General features: G+C 36.7%; 1 protein-coding gene across 3 annotated transcripts in view; it reads left to right on the top strand.

Annotated features, from left to right (window-relative positions):
- grm8b (glutamate receptor, metabotropic 8b) overlaps positions 1-16,028 on the top strand; it is a 127,478-nt gene that overhangs the window by 37,003 nt on the left and 74,447 nt on the right. For all 3 annotated transcript variants that reach the window (XM_056739852.1, XM_056739850.1, XM_056739851.1), the window contains exon 3: positions 4,908-5,124. In XM_056739852.1, the coding sequence (XP_056595830.1) occupies positions 4,908-5,124 (217 nt within the window). The remainder of the gene's footprint in view (positions 1-4,907; positions 5,125-16,028) is intronic.

Raw genomic sequence — 16,028 nt, 5'->3', positions numbered from 1 at the left:
CATTTTCACACCATGCCCGAGATCCCCCAGATCAAACATCTATAGCTGCACATGACGCCAACCTGAGACAACAACGTGATCGCTGAATAAATATCACCCCGGTAGACTAAACCGGTATTAAGAACTTAAACCTGATGCATATTTACAAAAAGCTTAACAGGCAGATCTGATGTAATTAATTATATCCGGTTAGGGATGATCTACCTCCCGCAGACCTAACAGGAAGTTTTGTCATAGGCTGCCAAAAGTGCCACTGTATTGTCCTAGCTTTGCAACATAAATCGAAACTTCCTTTGAAGATCGCAGAATAGTAATTGTGGACAAGCGGTGAAAGCGAATGAGCAAATGATTAAATGCAGACATCTTTCACTCTGCAGCAATTTGCGTTCACTTCTCTTTCCAGCGAGTGTTTTAAATGAAGGTCAAGCGAGGGGTTAATTAGTATTGTCTAAATGTAATCTATCAGCGTCCAGTGAGTCTCCAGATTTGACAGCTCCATTATGGAGGCAAATACACATAACTGTGTGCTTCGTTTCGCAGAGATAAAGACGATTTCAACCGGTAAACAAAAAGCTTCAGCATTCAGAGTTCTAAAAATTCCAAGATTTTAATTTCATGGATTTCAGGGCTGTTGGGGTTACTTTGAAACAGTAGTTAAGCTTTGCTAAGTTTTTTTTTTGGGTGGCCGTCCTGCCTACATGCAATGAATGGGTATGGGACAGCTCTAATCTATTTGAATAAGAAAAGACAAACATCACCAAAACTTTCTAGGTACAATTTTACGTTTTTAGTTTTAATTGTTGCTTGTTTCCCACAAATCACAGTTCGTGGTATGAATTGACTAAGACCACCCATATGTACAAGCAAGTTAGGGGGCCGTACCTGTCAGTTATTGCTTTGGAACGTGATGTTCCAAATATGGTAAGAGGTGTAACATTTCCGTCACACGCTTGCAGTATTCGACCAATCACTACGCACTGGTTAACTGGCCAATCATAGCACACCTCGCTTTTCAGAGCGATGAGCATTTTTTTGATATACGCGTTGCAGAGAGGCGGGGCAAAGCGGAGATACAAACGTGCAAAATATTTTTTTTTACCTTAAATCATGTATAAACATTGCAAACGATAATGTTCGATTTAGCCGTGTCACATGACTCCTTTAAATATGAATTAAACTAATCTTTTTTAGGGTGGTCTATCCAATGCAAATGAAACTAACATTTCAAAAACATGATTGCCATCTTAAATTAAGGTTGGGATTTTCCTACAACTTCATATTCAGCATTCATTAGTTATATTTTTGGGCTTTCATGCCTTTATTTTGACAGGAGAGTAAAGATTTTGACAGGAAATAGAGGGATCAGACCTTAAGCTGGGATTCAAATCAACTTTGAGTTGGTTTATGGCCAGTGCCAAATCCCTGGTAGGTGCAGGCCAGTCGTGTAACATCTGTATGTAGCAGTGATGAAATCTCAAGACTGCAAGACTTTCTCTCACCGTCATTCTTCACTTTTCAGACAGGACTCATGAGACGTCTGATGACCGCAGATGCTTTCAGAATAACGCAGCCATGAAATAGCAAAATTACAGACAGTCAAATTGCGCCGTTTGAAATGCCACAATCATGTGTCGCAATTGCTTTAAACTCTCTTTGTGTTCTTGAACTTTTGACGCTATTTCAAAAACGTAGTAGTCAAATAAGCCTGATATTTTAGACCAGGACTCCTGTGGGTCGTATTTTAATCTTCAAATATATCAGACTGATTTTGGTGGTACATTTACTTAAATGCACACTTATTTTAGTTATTCACATTAGTGTTATCAGTTTATCAGCTCAGTGACACAGGGACTTAATGTGGATGATGAAAATTGAACCTTTAAGTAGACTACACAGAAATTAACTGCATGATATTGTTTTATTTAATAAACCAATGTGTCTTGTTTGTTCAGAATCTGTAGTGGTCATAAAATGTAAGGTACCATTACACCTACGTACAGCCACAGAAATAAATCAAGAGACCATTTGATTTTCATTTTATCAGCATTGTGGCCATTCCAGTCCAAGTCAAACCTATAAATCACCTATAAATGGTAAATTCTGAAAAACTAAAAATACTTTTTAAATTGTCTATTTTTTGCAGCTGTATATTGATGTCTATTTCTACACACGGTATTTGATCGAAGTTAAAAACATCTCTTTTATAAACATTATTCAACCAAGATCCTTCTTTGTTGACCAATGCACAGATGTCAGAGAATTTCACTGGCTCTGTTTTACTTCAAACACTTTCAGAACAATGAAAAGGATTATTTTTTAGCACTATGGTTTTAAGGATTTTTTTTTTAATTATGTACATGTCAGTTCTCTTATATCTGTAAAGAATACAGCCTTAAGCCGATCTTTTTAATGTTCATCCTTTGTTTTATCTTTGTGAAAGCAGTAGCCGTCAAATTAAATTATTTTCAATGTGTTTGATTTATTGCCGCAAACTCATGTTCACTTCAAGCGACCTTAATACATAATAATTAAATATCTACTATTATCGTAATGTTAATTAACACACTAGTACTTTTTATTTCGTTTTTCAACTGAATGTTAGACTTTCAATATAAGTGATTTGATAATTAAACTGAAATGTTTTGGCCCGCTATTTTTTATTTGGAGTATCAGGCCCTCAAACTAATTTAGTTAGACCCTTTTAGCCTTTGTATTGCCTAATCACACATCATGCTTTCATGAATCGAAAGTTAACCACGTTTATGGGTTTCTAACTCAATGTCATTTACATGAAATTGCAAACTAGTATTCATTTTTTTTTTAATAGTGTTGCATGAAGAAATTGTTTACTGCAGTGCTGATGAAGGTTATTTGCTTCTCCCCGTCAGTGATATTACATTATTTTATAAAAAACATCAGATTTGATTTCCCTAGTGCCCGCTTTACAGACATTTTCGGTCTCTTTTGTGGATCTGTAATATTGTATTGATCTCAAAAAACATGCGTTAAATTGAGTTCCACAGCCATCGTTTCAAGGAAATCTTAAACTCAAACACTGAAGGCTAAGTGTGAAAAGAGGCATTTGAAACCACCCAAACTCTTGATACATAGACATGAATGAAATGTTCCCGACCTGGCCTTGAGGGTAGAGTTTAAACAGTTGACCAATGTCTTGTTTTTAAAGCGAGACCATGAGCCATTCAATATACTACCAGATGAATTGACAAAACATAGAAGTGTCAAACGGGCATGATATTCACGTGGAAATGACACTCGCGGCTTTAGGTATGCGTATGTGAAAACATGTCTTTACATGTGATATGGTAACAATCAATGCAAAAAGATTTATTTAGACTACATTTAAAATTTACTTAAAATTATTTTAATAGTTTGTAGTTTATGTGCTTTGCCCATAAAGATAATCCTTTGAATGCCTGAATTTCGACTTCAAAGGAATGTTGTGAAGTTCTTTTAGAAGATCTTTGAAGTTGTCAGATACCACAGAAAACAGTTTTGACTCATAAAAGCGAACAAATGCATTACTATTATTACATTTTTTTTAAATCTTTTATATTATTTTCCCTGGGTGAATGAACTTCTGTTTTAGCATTACTGGTTTGGATAACTTTTTTTCAACATTTCATATTTTACTTCCTGTACTCACATTTTGGTTAACCTGAATGCTCCTACATTATTTAGTCAAACATCAACTAATTTCCAACACCAGCATCAAATTTAAATCAAAACGCTCCTTTGAAGTGATGGTTCACCCCAAAATAATAATCCTGTTGTTCATTCACCCTCATGTCATTCAAAATCTCCATGTGACTCTTTTTTTCTGTGGAAAACAAAATAAGATATTTTGAGACACCTCACGGTCGACTGCCGGTCTTTTACTTCCGTGTTATTGTTTTTTTATTTTGATCACATTTTGTTAAATGTTTGCTGGTTCCCGCCTCCTTCCTTCCCTACTTTGAACTATGCTACAGTAATAAAAGATATTCACATTATATTTTTACTTTTCACTTAATCATCATATGTAACTAAAGCAAACAACAGCCAGTCTAAAGGGCAATTCACATTTTGCACAAATAGGGAGCGACGCGGTCGTGTCTGCGGCGTTCACATTTTTCCTAGTCGCTTCGGTGACGCATCGAGTTGAAAATAGTCCCGCATTTAGGTTTTAATGTGCTAAATCTTTAATATAACACTTCCCCAAAATCACACAGAACCCCCTTTACTCAGTCACAAATAACACCCACACGTTCCATGTCAACACATCCGTGACATTTGTATTTACAAGCCTCCTATCCGTTGTTGCAGGCCCAAAAGTGTCAGTGCCTGATTTGCCAGCCAGCAAGTGGCATTTGTATTTGGGCCTGGTTCTCGGCTGCCGTGCTGTTGTGATGAATGTAGATGAGCTCAGCCTCTGGTTCTCCACCTGACAGCCTGGCCTTTTGGCTGAGGAGAAATCAATCAGACCATCAATCGCCACCACAAGCCATTACCCAACCTGCCTTCTGGCAGGCTTCAAGTCCCTTCTTTCTACCACAACGCCTGATTTGTCTTGTTTCACGTTTAGCGTCTCCACACAGGATGGCTGTGTTTTGCATCGATAGCTTTGGGCAAAACTTATTTTGCGGGTTGCATGTGTTATAAGTCCACCTAGAGGTCTTTGGTTGCTTTAATTGGTCCTGCATCATCCGTGTAGCTTCAGGCTGTGCTTCACCATTAACTTTGCGTTTGGAGGATGGCTGAAACTTTTAGCCTGACAAAATAAACTCTACTTTTTGAGATAGTGAATATATTCTTACATTTTTCGTGTGAACTTTTCATTTCTTATATTTTGGCTTCTGATTGTCAAAAAGCTTTTACATTACAGTTTGTTCTTTCTCCTTCCGTAACAGATCCCTCAGATCAGCTATGCATCCACAGCGCCCGAGCTGAGCGATAATACCCGGTACGACTTCTTCTCTCGGGTTGTGCCGCCTGATTCCTACCAAGCTCAAGCCATGCTGGACATCGTGACCGCCATGGGCTGGAACTACGTCTCCACGTTGGCATCTGAGGGGAATTATGGAGAAAGCGGAGTGGAGGCTTTCGTCCAGATCTCCAGAGAAGTCGGTGAGAACCATTTAAAACATACAATACAAATATGGCAAAAGTGAGAATTCAGTGCTTATGGCAGCAGATTAACTTTTTTGTCGACTGGTGTGATGTCGTTGAGTCGAAGCGGCTATGTTTTTCACCTTGGTAGCATTTTAATTTTCCTGTGCATGTTATATATTATAATCTAGCTTTATGTGAGCATTTTTGACCTTTTCTCTGACTTTTGATATTATAGACTGTTTTTGCTACAGTTTTTTAAGACGTCTCTTTATAATAACCTCTGTTATAATTGGCTAACCTTTTGGCAACCTGTATAGTTCACACGGTGAACCACTAAATTTTAAATAGTAAGTTGACATGTAAAGCCAATTTGATTGTACTTAAAAAAAAAAAAAACGAACAGCTTCGGCACCGATTCACTGTTTGGACAAAAAACCAGTGCAAGTCAAAGGGTGCCGGTTATTTTTAGGAAACTTTAAGAAAGAAAGTCACATGGGTTTGAAATGACAAATGGGTTTTTTGGGTGAACTGTCACTTTAAGGCATCATGTTTTAAAGTTTTCACTAGAGATTGCCCTTGTTAACTCCTGTAAACAAATGCTCTGATGTTTTTGCTTTCATTGAAGTACATAAGATTCTTTCGTCACATTTTTCGGATCATGCAGTGATAACAGTTTTTGCACAAACATGTGAAGTCCGTGCCATCACATGTGCATGATGTCATTAAATTTGAAACAAAAAGGTATTCACGTAGAAAATAAAAGCATTACACTAGTAATTGTATACTTTTAGGACACCACTGTGTAAATGTGGTCACCAATATGTTAATGTGCTTATAATTGTGGCGCCAATAACAGAACAATTACGAAATATGTTTTTGCAGATTTAGTGTAGCAGATAGTCTGGTTGGATTTTGGTGTCGTGATAGTACATCTAACTCTTAAATAGGCAAGGAAAACATGCGTTATTTCCTTCTTATTAGGAATAGACTTCTGATGTTTGATGGAAAACTGTGAAAAAAATCAAGTTGAGGAAGAAAGCATACTGTCCATCATACTGATTTGTGGTACGAAGCTTTTCCGAGCTTGCTGACCAATGTTGCTGTACACAAAACATCACTGTGACTGAATTACATGCTTTGACAGTGAGATGGAAAGGAAATTTGCCGTCTCGACGGAAGAAAGGTCAAGCAGTTCAAATAAATCGGAGTTGCATCTTGCAGGGGTTTTTAGCTTACAACCATGAAAGGAGAGTTGAGCTTAGGTTTTGCAATGCTGAACACTATTCATCATGTTTACAGAGTATGGCAAGCTTCAACTTTGTTTGTTTTTGTTTTTTGTTTAACCATGTTTATTATGTTAAAGGGATAGTTTATCCAAATGAATTCTGTCATCATTTAGTCACAATCAGGTTTTTGCAAACCTGTATAAATGTATTGTGCTCTGCTGAACAGGAAGGAAGATATTTATAAGAATGTCAGTAACCTAACAGATCGCCTCCCCCATTCACTGCCATAGCAGGGTGAGTCGATGGGGTATGAGATCTGTTTAGTTACTGACATTCTTCTAAATTCTACTGACAATTCTTCCTTTGTGTTCAGCAGAACAAATACATTTGTACAGGTTTGCAACAACCTAAGGGTGACTAAATTATGACAGAATTTAAAAGTTCGTATTTTGGCGTTTTGTAAGTAGCACAGATAGGACAACTGATGAAAAGAATTTCAATTACAGGTGAAAAAATTCAAAGAATCTGGATTTAATTGCGAACTAAAAATCTGTCTGCAAACTAACTTAATCTTCTTCTCTGCGTTGGGGACTTGTGCTCATTGTTGTTTACCCATAGTTCACTTCTCCACACATCACATGGGTTTTAATGGCCCATATTTGCCTTCCCACACAACACTGCAGTAATACATAGCATCACCGATAGCACACTTCCACAATTACACACAAGCTTATCTTTAAGAAAAGAGCTAAATGAAAAGAATGGGTTTTGATAGCAGAAGGATGTAATTACAGGAATAGGTCGAGTAATGGAATCCCTGTAAGCATCATAATGGTGTCGCGGTCAACTAGTGCTGCATGATTGATTCATTATTGCAATTTATTGCCCCCGTTGCTCATGTAGACGTTGACGTGCCACATTAATTATGTTGTAATTATGACAATACAATTACAAGATGAGGCACATGCGAGTGATTAAAATCGTTTCTCTGAGATCATCAGATTTGTTTGGTCCCGTGAGTGTGAGCGCTCAGCTGTGAGACAGTGTAGATGTTTTTTTTTCTTTTGATAGTTAAGTAGGTATATGTGAAACTTGTTTTAAACTTGATTTGCCGATGAAAAGCTTGTGAAACAGTATCGTGGTGGTGTCAAGGAACGTACAGTAATATATCATAACTAGGGCTGTCAAAATACAGTATGACGGAATTATCAATAACCGTGATATTTTAAACCATGATTTTTGATATCGTGTTATTACTGAACATTATTATTCAGGTCTTTTTCTAAAGAGCAAAAATGGTTAAAACCTCTCTCTTTACAACACTCATATTTTATATGTGGTTCTTATGAGTACATTACAGTACAGTACAGTACATTACACGTACCTTGTTAGTGTCCCAAACTTTTCTCACTCAAGTTCTCTAAAATTTTACAAACTTTAGAATTACTTTATCTTTCACTGTGGCGATGGATACCGTTGGGTCCAAGCTAATTTGAATAATTAAATTGTAAACTTAATCAGTGATAATACTTGATAATACTTTGATAATACTGTGTTTACAGTACCATGATTCTAAATGATTTTAACAGTATTTCAACTTTAACAATCCTTAAAAGTAGAGCATGATATTTAATGTTTTAATGTGACAGTTTTTATTTCAAATGGATCATATTTCATATTTATTATGTATTAGTTTTACCTGTGTTTTAACATTTGCACAGACTTTTATTTTGAAATTTACGGATAATGTAAAAGGGTGTGTTAAAGGATTGTTTGTGTTATGCTATTTAACACATTATTTGTTATTTTTAATATATTGTGTGTCATTATGTGTTCAGTTTGTGTTGTGACGACGCAAGTTGTGTTACAAATAACACAAAATATGTTGTTCCAGAAATATCACAGAAATAAGTAATTTTGCAATGTTCTTTGTTAAATAAATGAAAGGGTGTTCAACAAAATGTGTGTTTTCCTTAACTAGACACAAAGATGTGCTCAATCATAGACATATTGTGTTATCTTAAACACAACAGTTTTAAGAGTGATGTCAAATAAAACCATTGTTCCGTTATGCTACATGCAAAAACACAAATACAAATATAGTTTTGAAAGTGTTCAAAATATTTTCAACTCCCTTTCTTTACACTCCTGGTCCCAACCCCAGTTATTGTTCATAATTTTAGCTTTTTGCATTTCAGCTTATTGTGTGTGGTCTCAGTATTTTTCATTGTCGGCCTATTGTATAACCATATGTGGTGAAATAGCCTCTGTGCTTCATTTCAAAGCCTAATATTAAATACAACACTAATAACTAATGATGCATTATGTAGATGCAATTTTAAGGTTCTTTTCTCTTCGAAACAGCCAATTACAGAGACAATACATAATACTCATTCATAATAGTCGCATGTGTTCTTTTCCCCTCAAAACCCAAAGATAAAAGTCAACTTGACATCACGCTGAAAAATGCATAATGTATTCCGTGCAAATCATCCTCGGACACGATCTCCGCTCTCCCCCTTTAGAAACGCACCCCTTATCAGTGGTTAAAAACAAATCTGTCTCCAGAACAGTAATAACAGGCAGTTAATTATATCTTGAATAAACAAGCAGTAACCAGATGCTATTAATTTTCATCTCTCGGCCTGATTGGCGCGCAATGAAGCCTTGCAGTGTGGAAAGTGACCCTCTTCATCATATCGAAAGCCCGCTACATTATTACCACGCTGTTTGGAAAGTTCCTCACACCAGCGCTGCAATATAATCTTTATGTAAATGGCGCGTTAGCAACAATAATCATGAAAAATGACGGCAATATACAATTTACTTCTTCAGAAAAAAAGCACTTTTATGGATGTGGAAAACAAACGTTCATTTTTTTCCCCCTGGGAAACAACCACGCGCCCATTTGTGTTGTGCTCGCACTTATGAGTTATTTAAAACGGTACAATCTGTCTCTCTGAAATGTCTCATCAGTCTGAGGAATCTTGTTACATGATTGTGAAAAGCATGTGAAACCGTGTGTGACCAGCTCCTTCTGGTTATGTGTTATACAGTAGATTTAACAGACTGCCTCTGTAGCTGTACAGCGGAGCGCGTGTTTGTAAGAAAACAGACGTTCGCTCGCGCTCTGTTTGTGTTTGTTTGTTCGCATTCGTTTTTTGGAAAACGTCCAAATCTTTGTGACTAGTCTTTTAGCAGGCATTCCTGAGAGGAGGGACGGTTTGCTTGCAGTGGCTTGGGATAAAAGGAACAGTTCACCAAAGAAAAATTCTGTGTAATGAAAAGTGAATGGAGACTGGGGCTGGAATCAAAAGAACAAATCATAAATGTATCATGAAAGGCCTTCAGATGACTCGAGCACTAAGTCTTCTTACGTCAGACGTTGTCTTTTTTGTGTGGAACAGAAGTTATTTACTGACTGTCTTCATCTCTTGTTAGCTGCTGTCAATGTTATTTTAAAGGTGTTGCAATATAATATAGATAACTATTTCTTCAGAGGCGTATAAAGACCTTATATAATGACGCGTTGTGTTTTTATCACCTTAGAATGAACAATTTCTGTCTATATACGTGGAATTCACCATGTTGTTTCTACAGTAGCCCTAAAGGGACAAACTGCTCTTCAGAGTGTGTTCCGCATAATTCGGCAAAGAAGCAAAAACGCGACAACATCTTAGTTTTGTGTCAGACGTAGTCCTTCGAAGGGAAGAGTGGAATGAGCCGTTGGTTGCAATTGACCTATCGGTAAACCCCGCCCCCCTTAGTTACTGTTGCTAACTCCGACAAGCAACCGGACTTCCTAAAGTCTTTCAATGGCAGCTGTCAGTATGAAAACATTTTCCGAAGTTGTTTTGGTACATTTTGGACACACTCTGTCATCGAAGACAATTCAAGTGGGACTTAAGTATAAACAATTTTAAAATAAATATGGTTGATAACAAATTTTATTTGGAAGAGAGGGTTTACAGAGAAGGGAGAAGTCACGATCTCAGATGACAACATCTAGGAGCAACTGTTCATGTACCGCAGGGTAAGATTAGATTAATTTACATTTAACCAGTTTAATATGGAGAGACACTGAACCGTTTATGAGACCGTGGACCGTTTATGACCTACAATGCACGTGCTGTGAGAACAGTTAGCATTTAGGTTTGTACGTTAGCATGGACACACTAACTTAACTAGTTTTAGCCAGAGATACGATACTGAAGCACAAGATGAGATAAACGAACTGCAGATGAAAACTATAACTTACCGAACTGGTATGACGACCAGAAAACGAACGTTTTTGTCTTCACTGGGATTGGAGTTGAATCGGGCTACTGCGCCAACAATTCGCTCTTTTCGTGTGTGTTTAGGATATAAAACAAATTCCAGTCCTCATGCATTTAGGATACCTAGAATTAGTGTACACCAGGCACATCGTTTGAACCCTTTTTTTTGGTTGTTGCATAAAACACCAGAAAACCGACAAGATCTTCGGATCTTACAATGTTTCTATAGGGTGCTGAGACCTTAAGTTGTCCGAGTTCCTCATATTCAACTGCCATTGGCTCATCTGCGTTCGAGGGGAGGGGCTTACCCATTCCAAACCACTAGATGCCTCAAAATTACCTACACTGGACCTTTAAGTGAGAAACCAGTTTGATTTGTGAATGAATGATTCAAATAGCTCTAAATGTTTTCATTCAAAGGATCCGACTTAAACATATCGTTACACTAGTTTATTTTTTTATTTTTATTTTTTGTTGTAATGTCAGTTAAATTGTTAGCAAAATTGTCATTTTATTATTATTATAGTTTTTTTAGTGTTGCAATATAAGATTCATTTATTTTAAATTTTTGTTGTTTTGTTTAGTTTAAGCTTTTTCAATCATTTTTTTACCACTTTATATTTTCATTTCTATAAGCAGAAACATTGTCAGTTTTAATTTTGTAGTAAACTAAAACATTGATATTTTCTTACTGAGCAAGCGAGGAAGAGAGGATTTCAAGACACGTCTGCAGAAAAATTAAGAGATCACTCCAGTTTTGCCTTTAAAATGCATCCCAGCTCTTCATTTTTTCCTCATTTGTATTCTACAAAAAAAAACCTCATCGCATATTTTTCATCTTCACTAGCACTGAATACGATTTGCCCAAATAGGACATGTTTCTATTTTTGGCTTACTAAAAGTCATAACAGCAATACAGGAATACTTTGCAAAGACCGTCAAAAGAGGTTGACACAGATGCATGTATTTGTTTACATTTACGGTATAGCTATTATCTTAAAATACATCTCAAACCCCTGACCTTGATGCTTCTAGCACAACACTCTCTTACCCATTAAACTATAAGCGCTCTACTTACTCAACAACAGCACAACAACTTTGCAATCTATCTTGGAGTATAGTGCTCGCTCAGTCATCATTGCACAACCCAATTCACCTCAAATGATCCAAAATTTCAGTCAGATGAAGTTAAGTCTAAAAAAAATGGGATTTTAAGGCACAAACTCAGTTCCACTCTCTTTCGCAACGCATATCTCCCACAGCGCTGCCGAGCCTGCGGCTGCAAGCTACTGTTCCCATTAAGCTCTGTGGGCCGTCCCATGATGATCAAAAGTAACATGGCTGGATGTCTTTCTTTCTCTTTGCTGAGTTTGCTGTTGTGAAATTCCCGTCTAGTAATCAATTACTCACACCTGCAGCATCACCACAGGTAACTGAGACTGGAGTCTGTTCTTCGAATCCCCCCCACAGATTCTGAGCAGACATTTTTTCCCTCATGTTAAAGATGCTTAATGAGCCCATCACAGCGGCGGGGAGTCCGGCTTCTCTTCGAGAAAACGCATATCCCTGACATTATGTCGACTATCTCTACACGTCAGCTTTAGTGGTGGAAATCTTCGTCCGGGATGCTAAGCCGCTGACCTCACTGCTTAGCATAAACCGTCGTGGATTAAGACGAATTTACATAAAGCGAGATGAAATTCTGCCCTGAGAAGCACCTCAGATGAGGCTATATAGTCACAGCTAAGGATGATGTAGTGGAATGAATGATTTCTGGTGATGTAATTACTTTCTTGCATTTCAAACCCTTATCTTCACCTTTTGAAGGTTTGGGGTAGATTTAGTCATTAAAACTGCACCTGCTCTGCCTGTTTCTCATAAAACAGATTGATGAGACAACCAGTGCCATCTGCCAACACCAATGAACTTCTTGGAAGCAAAGAGTGCCAGAAAATCTGCATTTGAACCCCTTGCCCAGCCGTATAGGACAGTCCATCTGTGCCATTGGTTAAAGAAAGAGATTCGAACCTACATCTTATAAGTGAGCACCAAGCCTCAATGTGTCCACTATGCCACGGCTCAGTGTTTCATCTTGGGGTTATAGTTCACCCAAATATGAAAATTCTGTCATCATTTGCTCAACCTCAAGATGTTCCATTTATTTGTTCTGTTGAACACAAAGAACCTGAAGAACATGGAACAAATCAAAGAGTTCTGGGGCACCATTGACTACCATAGTGGTTTTTCCCCTACTATGGAAGACAATAGCGCCCCAGATCGGTTTGCTTTCAAACATTCTTCCAATATATGTGACCCTGGATCACCAGTCTTAAGTAGAACGGGAACATTTTTAGTAAAAGCCAAAAATATATCGTAATTTTGTGAATGGATGGCCTGCTACAGTGCCTCAGATTAACAACTTCAAAGGCAATTTTCTCAATATTTCAATTTTTTGGCACCCTCAGTGTTAAACGGTTGTATCTCCGCCAGACATTGTCCTATTCTAACTCATACATCAATAGAAAGCTCGTTTATTTAACTTTCGGATGATGCAAGCATCTCAATTTAAAAAAATTGACCCATAAGACTGGTTTGTCGTCCGGGGTCACAAACCTGCCACACAGGTTTGGAACAACTCAAGGGTGAGTCATTGATGATAGAATTTTCCTTTTAGGATGAACTGTTCATTTAAAAATGGAAAGATTTAGAAGTCTGGAACTTTCTAAAGTAACTGTCAAGCACCCTGACCTTGACTGCTGGATTTGATCGAATCAATAGTATGGATTGTACATATTCCGAGCGTCAGATGGCACACGTCAGTGTAACAAATTTAAGATCTCAAAATTGCTGCTCATATCTGGGGAGCTTCAACTAAAAGAGTTTCACGCTATGTTCTTTTGAATGATTTATTTGTATCGATCCGTAAACTCAGGGGGAGACCTAATGAGATTGCATGTCAATACAAGAGTGTTTTGTCATTCATCTTGTTGTGTATTTGCCACATGGAGCCTTTGAGAAATATAATCAAGTGTAACAAAGTGCACGCATACGGTCACTGAATATTCACCATTAAATATGAATCTGAACTTTCTTTTTTTACTTATGAGTTGATGGCTGTGCACAGTTTCTGATGCTTTGGAATCAAATCAAAATGAATCATAATGAATGTTTCTCCTACAAGTACGTAAGTGCTTGACTGTCCCTCTAGATCCAAAAATTCACATTTAACTAACAAAAAAAGCAGTTTGTCGTCGTACACACCCAGAGTAGATCCCTTGAGCTGTTGTTCCACTGGAGTGGCGTCACTGTAGCCAGACTGTAGCAGTGAAGGAACAGACTGAGAATGGGGTCAAAATGTCACAGCTGAGGTAAATTGCAAAACCAAATGCATGTTCCAGTGTGAGATAAGGGACTGTGGCGAGTTTCACAGGTTTAGATGTGCTCACGGTTGATGGACATCAAAACATTAAATCCGTATTTGTTTTTGGACCCGATTTAAAAGCGCATAACCAGTTTTCAACACAAAAGATGTTTTATGATCATCAAAAAGGTACTTTTAAATATACTTTTAAAGTATATATATTTATAAATTCAGTATTTCAAGAGGTTTCGAGCTACATCATGTTTATTGATATTAATACAGATCTTGATCATTTTTAATTGTGTAAAACAGGAAATGTGTCATTTGTACACATAACACAATTACAGTGATAATGACTTGTTTTCAAACGTGTTCCTTGAATGTTTTTTCATCTTCCTTTTGTCAGACAAACAGGAAGCCCCGCCTCAAACTCAGACAATTGGTTTAATTATTGTTGCTTACACAACATTTACACTTTTCAGAGGCGTGTGAATTATTTAGTATTTGTTGTTTCTGCGATTTAATGAGGATAAAAAAATGTAACACTGAAAAACACATTACCACATCAGCTTTAAAAAGATGATTGAATTTAAACTATGGAAAATAACACATACATTCCATTCAAGCAAATATCTGCCACCAACTTGATTTTCAGACGCGGCTTTGTGCCGATATACCTGTCATTAAAAAATGATACAAAGCCTGACCTTCATTAACTAAATGAAATAGAATTCAGACTCACTTGATGATAATATATATGCCTTTCTGTTTTGGATCGGAATTGAAATGTGATATAGTCTGGTAACAACAGCGGTTTGAGGTGACTCCTATGAGGCAGAAATTCAATTGCATACTCCTGCCCACCCTGCAATGAATCCCATTATTTGAGTAAGACAAAGTGGCCAGATTGTGGTCCTGCGGTTTTGATCCAGGCAAATTGCAGGCTTTGGCCGGATCTGAAGCGGTAGTGCTTGTTATCCTGAGTATTCGGGGTGTTAGCGGTTTCGCATCCCATTCTCGAGTTTGTGAGGATCTCCGGTTTGGCAATTAACGGCAACTCCTTGTTACAGTTTTCTGTTGCGGCAAACATAATTGGATGCTTATATCCATTCTATAGTTGCATCTGTAGGAAACCGTGGATTTATAATGTTAGGAAATAAGACAACATGAAGAAGTGGAAGAATGCTGGGTAATCCAGTCAGAGAGTATAGCTCAATCGTGTTACTGTAGATCAATCAAGTAGAATATTACGCTGGCAACGTAAAAGATATGAGTTTGATTTCCAGGGAACACGCAAATGGATAAAAGATTTATCGCTTGAATGAAGTGTAACTCACTTTAAATAAATGCATCTGCCAAATGGATAAATGAAAATAAAAATATTTTTTGACGCAGCACCAAAGGATTGTTTTTTCATAGACGGTTCATAATGATTAACACTCCAATGAATGAACTACATAAAGACAAATGCATGAATAAAAATATCAATAACCAATGCAAAAATAAACAAAAACATTTACATAAATAAGTAAAACAAACCCATACATAAATAAATAGTAAATTAATGAATTAATTAAAACAAATACATAAATAAAAAAGAGTACATGAGTAAATACAATTGTTTATACTTTCAAATAAATAAATAATAAATAAATACATCAAACAAATAAATAAAACACGTTCATAAGTAAATAAATAATTAAGTAATTAAAACGAAAACAAATAAACAAAATAAAAACAGTGCATAAATAAAAAACACGTAAGACGCATATCAATAATAATTCCATATATATATAAACAACCACATAAATAAATAAATAAAAACTAAAATAGTCCATACTTTTAATTTTTTTATTAACTTTTGATGTTTTTTGTCTTTTTTTGTGGCTGAAGTAAAAAAATTGAGTATTTTTTTTATATTTATTTATACCAGAGGAGCATGGCATATTTGACCCGATCTGTCTGTCTCTCACTGTATTTCTGAACAGTTAAAGAGAATCTGACCTTCCCTATTCCCTGCAGGAAACTGCTGTGTTTACAGTACATTACGATGTT

Source organism: Triplophysa dalaica, chromosome 24 (assembly GCF_015846415.1).
Source record: "Triplophysa dalaica isolate WHDGS20190420 chromosome 24, ASM1584641v1, whole genome shotgun sequence".
Lineage (NCBI taxonomy): Eukaryota > Metazoa > Chordata > Actinopteri > Cypriniformes > Nemacheilidae > Triplophysa > Triplophysa dalaica.
The sequence above is the reverse complement of the archived record's forward strand: the minus strand, read 5'-3'. Positions and strand labels throughout refer to the sequence as shown.